The sequence below is a fragment of the Nanorana parkeri genome, unplaced genomic scaffold (assembly GCF_000935625.1).
Source record: "Nanorana parkeri isolate BGI_ZX_2015 unplaced genomic scaffold, ASM93562v1 scaffold933, whole genome shotgun sequence".
Taxonomy (NCBI): domain Eukaryota; kingdom Metazoa; phylum Chordata; class Amphibia; order Anura; family Dicroglossidae; genus Nanorana; species Nanorana parkeri.
Window position 1 is genome coordinate 270,156 of NW_017307201.1, and position 8,398 is coordinate 278,553.

Genomic DNA, 8,398 nt, shown 5'->3' on the forward strand with positions numbered 1-8,398 from the left:
AGAGGCGCTGGGATTACTGTGCTCACTCAAAATGTCCAGACTCAATAAGGCATCTCCCAAACAAGACAAGCCTCCCTTGTAGGGTAACCAGAAGTCACTCAATGTCCAGAAATAAAGGTGAAAGAGTCCAAATATGCCTTTAGATGTTTACAAATCAATTAAGTCAAAAACAGGCAACAACACTCTCCCTTCATCAGGACTACAAAACCAACATATAGCATAATGGATAAAAGTGCAATAATAAAAAATAGATCAAACAATAATAGAAAACAAATCTGATTTTTTTTAAATCATTTAAAGGTATATTTGGACCTCTTCACCTTTTGGTGTGGCACCCTTTATTTCTGAACTTCTTTTTGCTTACTCTATCCCTGTTCCTGTCTGGTGAAACCCTTGTCATTGTGACAGAAAGTGAAGGAAACCCTCGGATAACTTTTAAAACCCAGACAAAAAAACTCTATCCAAAATTTGAAATCATATTTACCTTGGCCTTCAAATATTCTGGGAATACAAACACTTGCAGTTCACAGATTCTATTGATTAAATCTGTGTAATTAACTATCGGCCCTTTCATTGGTTTGCTCTTACATCTGCAAGCAGATTTCAGCAAGAAACATATTCAGAAGTGGGGCTACCAGTCACTGAGCCCTGGTGTATTACCTATTGGTTGCCTATTGTTTGAAATGAATGCACTCCTTATCAACGTCACAGCATACCTCTAACATGATTTCAACTCTTTGTTCAATTGGATCCATGTTCTTATCAGTTGAAAAAATCCTGTAATCGACTAAAAAAAACAAAAAACAATGAATTCACTTATAACAGAACAATAAAGAACAGCCCCACCCTATGCATTGTTATGGGAGTTGTTACAACAGGGTTTATAAAATCAAACGCAAGTACAAAAAAATTCACCCTGACTTTCAACTTATCTCTAATCATTAATCTGGCCATAATACTTAACACTCACCTAAAAGCTGCCCATACGCTGTGCAAAATTCTTCCAGTTTTTGTCTGCAATGCGTTTAGTCAGCATCCTTCCTTCTGGCATCCATCAATCAGAAAATTGAAGGAGCTGGTCGGAAAATGTTTGGGCAAACAGTGACGGCAACCAATTAGCGTGTGTGCCACTATCAGAATACAATACCCCAGCAGGAGATTCGTCCACCCAGGCTGTTTAGCATGGATGGAGGAATCTGTTATATTTTTTTTTTCAGCCCGCAGTTTGAACGCAAAACATATGACAGTGTATGGCCACCTAACCACATATTCCTGAGAATAATTTCTAAAAATGAACCCAACCCTAACACACAGTATAATCCAACCCTAAAAAAATGAATTCTCAACTATACCAGGTCATTTTCTATGTATTTTAACCACTTTCAGCTTTCAAAATGGACAATGGTCAAATTGATCAAACCACCCTACCAACATCACTGTCATGCAAAGGTAAGTATATAAACTATGATTGGCATGTTACCTTTTTTTAATTGCATTTTTTTTTTTTTTAATTGAAAGCGGGTTTAAGGTGCTACATAATTGACCAGCATAACCCTTAAACTAGCCTTATATAATATATAATGATATATTCTCCCTTACCATTTTGGTTTGGTGTATAGATTGTTTTGGCTGTCTGGATAAAAATATATCCTATGTCTGGAGAAAGAAGGATAACCTTTTTTAGGTTTATGTTTTTCAATTTGGCCTCCACAATGGCATATTGCTTCTCATTAACGTCCGAAGTGAGAAAACTTGGGGGAATCTAAATTAGACAGATAAAGAACTAATAAGACTGAATATACAGAAATTATTATTCATATTAAAAAGAAACTTTATCCATATTTTAGTGTCAGTATCAGGCTTAACTGCCTGGGCATGAGCTTATTATATTTTTCACACAGAAAGGTGGTCTCCCCAGTTATTTCTTTACTCTGTGCAAGAGAGAATTTTTGGGGGGACTGTGACACCTTTTTGTCTCTGTAATGGTGAAGACAGTTGAGCAGAAATGTGAATTCTGTTGGCAATATCTTAATGGCCAAATTATTTCATAAACCATATAATTCAACTGTCTGTAGCCACATAACATGAAAGCAGGGGTAGATAAACTCAAGCCCTCCCGCTGTGGTGAAACTTCCAATCCCTTTAGGCATTGCAAGACTCTGGCAGCCACAGGCATGACTTCCAAGGTCAAATACATGATAGGATTTGTAGTTTCGCCACAACTGGAGGGACGAAATCTGGCTTCCGCTGCTCTAAAGTATCAATGTTAGGTGCCATTGGCCTCTCATTTCAGGAAATTCAAGTTTATTTTTACCATATGATGACTAGATAGATATACATTGTGTTTTTTTTCTAATAACTGACCTCATTTATCAAGGTGTTTAACACATATCAGCCAATCAGGTTCTTCCTCTTATTCTACTTATTCTATTCTACTATCATACTGACATAATTCTTTCCTGAAGCACTTTTGATAAATAAGGCTCAATGAATGTTGCTTTAGGCTAACCAAGATGAATATGGCGAGTCTAATTACAATCTTCTAATGTAAACCAGCCATTGTATTATAAAAGACGTTGGTTGTTAGCGCTTGATAAAATATGCATAATGAGACAGCCCCAAATAGGAGGGTTTTAAATAATCATAATCAAATCACTCCACCTATAAAAATGGACTGAAAGGACATACAATTATTTGCATAGCATGTGTTAACACAGTCAGCACTTTATACTGCTATTAGACAATCATTTAAGCTGAATGCTAAGCAGATATTTACATTCATTAAAAAATGATTGATTCTAGTGTAAGGAGATGAATTTATCGTACTAGCCTCCTGCAATCCCATGCACAGCACTGCTCAGACTGGGGGAGGGAGGGCAGCACTAGGAGCCATTCAGGCTATCCTTCTAAAAAGTTACTCTCTGACTAAAGTGCAACTGAAGTTTTTAGTTTTGGATAGAGTAGAGAGGAACTACAACACCTGTCAAGTTTTTTTGTTGTATCTGTCCCCATTAGGGAGATTCACCCGCTCCATTTCTCCTGGTGTCCGTTATCACTGGTGTGATCCGTTATCCCAAATTTTGAGTTGTTACCAGAACAGGAGTAGATGGGGAATCTTCCATTGGGGACACTAGTTCTGGTGACTCTGCTGACCACCAAGGATTTCCCTCTCTTTGGAGGGATTTCCTCTCACTTGTGAATATTGGACAGGAAGTAAAGGGAAATCTCCCCAATAAGACACAGAAACATAACCCTCCCTAACTCTATTAAACAACAACAAAAAAGATTTGGATTCAGTTCTATTTTAATAGACTAAATAGAGGTATACAATTGTATTATAGAAAATTTCTCATACGTTGATATATGCTGTAGCCAGGAAATTGTTGGATTCATTTAAATAAGTAACAGTCTTGTACATCTGCTTATCTTGAAATGTTTTGACAAAGATCTCCACTGCTTGATGTGTTTTACATTCATGGCCTTGGATAACAATTGCCTCTTCATTGCCAGCGTGCAGGATATTGGGAGCCATCAAAACAAAGCTGAAAATAAATAGTAAAATAATGACTGAAATATCAACAGAAATATGGATGGGGCAGGAACACAACTCAAACATGAATGTGACAGATATGCCTGATATGCTCAGCATTATATATATATATGTTGTTGCCCATTTTTCATCAAGCACATGTCACCAACACCTTTATCCAGTAATTATGACTGGGGAGTGTCTTCTGTGACCCTACACACACCTTCAAATGTCTGTATGATTTCAGCAATGCATGATGGGATATATACTCTGGAAAAAGGAAGATAACATCATATACAGCAGCAGAGATGGAAATGAAAAGCACGCTGGGAATCCAACAAGTTGTTGAAAGTGATGGGCAAACAGAAGACACCACTCACTACATAAAAGGGATTTTTTTCAAGTAAGCTTTGATTACATTATCAAAAACAACTCTAGTATGTATTCCTATTACAATTCTGATGTTAAAACAGAATAGTACATGCTGGGACTTTACAACTCTTTTAACCACTTAAAGACCAGGGTGTTACACCCCCTTCCTGGCCAGGCCATTTTTCATTGTTCAGCCTTGCGTTACTTGATGGGAAGGGGGCTCCTGATGTGAAGTGTGAAAGGGAGGGTTCCTGATGTGAAAGGGCTCCTAGTGAGGGAGGGGAGACTCTGATGTAAAATTAGTGGAGTCCTGATGTAAAGGGGAGCTCTGATGTGAAAGGTAGGCTTCTGATGTGAAAGGGGGCTCTATGATGTGAAAAAAAGAGCTCTTGATATGAGAGGGTAGCTCTGATGTAAAGGGGAACCCCGTTTTTGTGTTTTTGCGTGTGGGTTCCGGTATGGATTTTGTAGGGGCCACATGTCCTTTTTTACATTTGCTTATTTTACATTTTGGACTGGGATGCCTTGCGATTCTACACGTTTTATTGTTTAAATACAAGCAGTCCGGAGCTGCCCGATCACTTGTATTTTGTATGTTGGTGTGCGACACCCCTCCTCCACCATGGCCATCGGCACGGGGACAAGGTGCTCTTTCAGGGGGGCCCTGGAAAAGCACTCTCCCAGTGCCGAGGGCATGTGGCCTGGTATGTAACCCCCCCCCCCTCTTTCCTCCCCTGCCAGGCTTGTGTTAGGATCAAGGGTCTGGTTAGGAATTTTAGGGAGGACCCCACGTTTCCCCCCCCACCCCATTTTTGGGGGTGGGATCTCTTCTAACATTCCTACCAGACCTATGTCTTTAAATTGTTTTTCTCCTTTGGTCTACATTATTTTTTACTCTGCTCGCTACCTCAGAGGCGACATTCGGCTATTAATTTACTGCCGTTGGGCCCATATGAGAATGGGGGTGAACGACAGCGAGTGAACTGTCGGAGCTTTGGCCCAGCCGATCCAGATGTTGGATCGACTGAGTCGAATGGCTTCTGCACTTCGGCACTGCATGTTCAGCTGACCAAAGGCAGCCAATGTACCGTATTTGCCGGCGTATAAGACAAGTTTTTAAACTTAAAAACATCCCCCGAAAATCGGGGGTCGTCTTATACACCGGGTATGAATGTGCGGTAATACTGTATGTACGATAGCTTCGGCTACATACAGTATACAGCGCTGAGCCAATCACGGCAGGCTTTGTATTAATGAATACAAAGCCTGTATTAATGAATACAAAGCCTGTATTAATGAATACAAAGCCTGCCGTGATTGGCTCAGTGCGGTATACTGACGGAACCCAGAAGACGGAGAACACCGGGGATCGTGGACAAAGTAAGTGTAAGGATCGCAGCCTGCGTCCCCCTATGGAACACAGCCGCAAAGGAGACTGTACGATCGCGGCTTGCGTTCCAGGGTGGAACGCAGCCGCAACCCGGAAGTAACATCGCCGATGCGTTCCAGCGTGGAACGCATCGGGGCGGGAAAACGTCACCGGCTCCTCCCCTTCACAACCACTTAAATAGCAGGAAGCCAGGTCAGTATGGCGTTCTATTATTCATCCGGAAACGCCAGCTGACAGCCTGCTCCCTGCTGCTGAGAGGACCACCCTATTGCCTAACCCTACAACAGCAAGTATTCATGGTGTAGTGTCTGCTAGGAAGATCGCTGCTCATAACTGTTACTGGGACTCTATTTACCTCTTGCATTACTACTGCCTCCATAACAGTGGACTCTCACTTCTTAAAGGGGAAGTAGTTATTTTCGTTTCCAATTACTTTTGCCTACAAATTGTTTGCAGAGCAGGGTACGCTATACTATTGTGAATCCATAGTTTGCTGCCCCTTACTCCTTATTATTGTTTTGCGGCATATGATGGTAGAGCTCCAAACTCTCCGCTCAAGACTCTGAGAGTGACGCCCGGTGTCGACCCTGACGCCGTACCCTAGGGAACCCCCTAAAACTGTATAGCCTCCGCAGCTGAGATTCATCCGAATTGCTACACTGCATTACAGTAAGAGACTGTAATCCCGAGTGTGGCTCGGGGTTACCGCTTATGGTACTGAAAATTAACCCCGAGCCACACTCGGGAATACCGCCATGGAGGTTAGTGGGTGTATTCAAACATTATTTTGGGCTATACTCGTCTTACACGACGAGTATAGCCCAAAACCTATGTTTAAACAGAAAAAGTAGGGGGTCGTCTTATACGCCCAGTCGCCTTACACGCCGGCAAATACGGTACGGCTCATTTTAGCAGATGTATGGCTGGAGTCAGTCGTAGAGAGCCGAAGTGAATAGCCGAACGCCTTTCGGTTTGGTTATTCCTTTCGGCAGCTTTGTGAATAACCCTCTTAGTGATTTTGCAATGGGTTTGTGGGGGTTGAGAAAGATCTTTTCAAATACCTTAGACTTTTCTTCTGCATAGAAATTATCCCTTATTGTTTTATCTTTTTTTAGCCAGAAAAAAATAACAGAGAGTGAAAAAATATAACAAAAAAATCAAAAGCAATAGTAAATAATATAATACACAGAAAGAGAGAAAAAAAATATAAAACACTAAGGCAGGGGTAGCCAAACTCCGGCCCTCCAGCTGTGGTGAAACTACAAATCCCATGATGCATCTCTCTCCGGAAGTCATGTCTGTGGCTGTGAGAATCTTGCAATGCCTGATGCGATTTGTAGTTTCACCCCTGCACTAAGGGGTAGAATTATAAAGCTGTAAATATGGGATTCGTCAAACCTTCACTGCAAAAAAACACAAACAAGGGGCGCCTTTCCTGGTGCAGACAAATTTATTAAGATCAGGATAGATGGTAAATATAAAACATACTCACAAAATTCATGATAGAAATATAAAAAGTATAAAAATTAAGTCCATGGACCATGGAGAAGTCAATGAAAGCTGCACAGCCGTGTATATGTGTCAGCAGGAGACTGTGTGATGTGTGATGACGCGTTTCCGGGGTCACGCCCCCTTCATCAGATGAGTCCATGGACTTAATTTTTATACTTTTTATATTTCTATCATGAATTTTGTGAGTATGTTTTATATTTACCATCTATCCTGATCTTAATAAATTTGTCTGCACCAGGAAAGGCGCCCCTTGTTTGTGTTTTTTCCCTAGATTTACAGTCTCCCTGGCTGATTTGGGGCAGCATCCTACAGACAAACATTTTCAATGTTTTTAAACGTGTTTTTTATTTACTCATTCACCAATTTTTAATTCAATCATCAATTTCCAAACAGACTTTGATTCTAATTTTATTCATGTGTACATTGGTTTGTACTGGTTGAGCAGTCCTCTCTGGCGCTTTTTTGTTTTTTTCTAAACCTTCACTGCAGGTGAATCTTCCTGGTGCATGTGTTTTCATTTACAGTGACTCATAAACTGTAACTGTAATGTCTTCCTTGTATTGTAAATAATCATATAATAATATTGTAATAATCATACATTTTAGACTGGGGTGTCTGGAGACTTTGCATAATTCTAAAGGGTGCTGTGTCTTAAAAAATGGTTAAAAAAGCTGGTTCAGTCCAATCAGTTCAGATTACCTCCTACTTCCCCTTTTCCCTCTAAACTTATTTTCCTGATTATTTTTTATTTCTATTTTTCTATCCCTTAATATTGACTGCAAGTAAATTTTCCCTAGCAACAAAAACATAAGGAGAGCAATGTGTTTTTGATATCAGTTTGAGATGCTTTTGCAATTATTCAGAAATCATTACAGGTGGAGTTGACTTGCATATGACCTGCTGCAGTTGCATTCTCATAGGTTTGTATGGAGAGAAAAAGCAGTGAACAACTAATTCAGCCTTCAATGTGGCATCCTTCGATGCCACATTGAAGGCTACATAAGAAAATCAAAAGAAGCCAGTCGAAAAATGTTCAGGGGAACAGTGATGGCAGCCTGCCACTATCAAAATACAACAGTCCAGCAGGAGATTTGTCCACTCACTATTTCGATGGAGGATTCTGCTACGTTTTTATATATACAAAAAAATATAACAGTGTATGTCCATCTTAATAATAGTCTGACATGGAATTTCATACTTACAACTGTTTGCATGCTGTAAGGTGGAATGACAGCTGAACGCAGATAAGAAAGGGAAGAGCAGAGAAATATCGACTCATGATGATCAGTGGAAGTCCCACAATAAATGTATTAAGTGCTTTTAAATCTTTTTTTTGATTCCTGGCCCACCTTGCACGTGATGAGGGATACTCCACTCTATACCCCCTTGGTTTGCTGGAAAACAGCTTATCAATCTTTTTCTAGCTTTGCTATCTCCTTGAACATCCACTGACACTATCTTTAATGTTTACGCTGTCTTTTCCAGACCCAATTTATTACACGATGGGAAGATGAGATACGGCTCACACCAGCACAAATAGATAAATAAAATACTTTGCCCACACACAATCACTTAGTAATCCCTATTTATAAACA

The 8,398-nt window shown here is 40.1% G+C and overlaps 1 protein-coding gene across 1 annotated transcript; it reads right to left on the minus strand.

The window, feature by feature from the left end:
• Positions 1 to 584: 584 nt before the first annotated feature.
• LOC108795100 (complement C3-like) lies at positions 585 to 8,106 on the minus strand. Its single transcript, XM_018566287.1, has 5 exons — positions 8,006 to 8,106; positions 3,356 to 3,542; positions 1,600 to 1,762; positions 717 to 787; positions 585 to 590 (listed from the first exon to the last, which is right to left on the minus strand). The coding sequence occupies exons 1-5, from the start codon at positions 8,080 to 8,082 to the stop codon at positions 585 to 587; spliced, it is 504 nt and encodes a 167-aa protein (XP_018421789.1). The 5' UTR covers positions 8,083 to 8,106.
• Positions 8,107 to 8,398: the final 292 nt, after the last annotated feature.

Bases quoted from the DNA above. Each gene is read 5' to 3' on its own strand.
- LOC108795100 (XM_018566287.1), bottom strand. From the start codon at position 8,082: ATGAGTCGATATTTCTCTGCTCTTCCCTTTCTTATCTGCGTTCAGCTG. The intron at 3,543-8,005 runs GTAAGTATGAAA...ATTTATTTTCAG, and splicing joins CTTACAGCATGCAAACAGTT to CTTTGTTTTGATGGCTCCCA. The intron at 1,763-3,355 runs GTATGAGAAATT...TGTCTAATTTAG, and splicing joins TGGCTACAGCATATATCAAC to ATTCCCCCAAGTTTTCTCAC.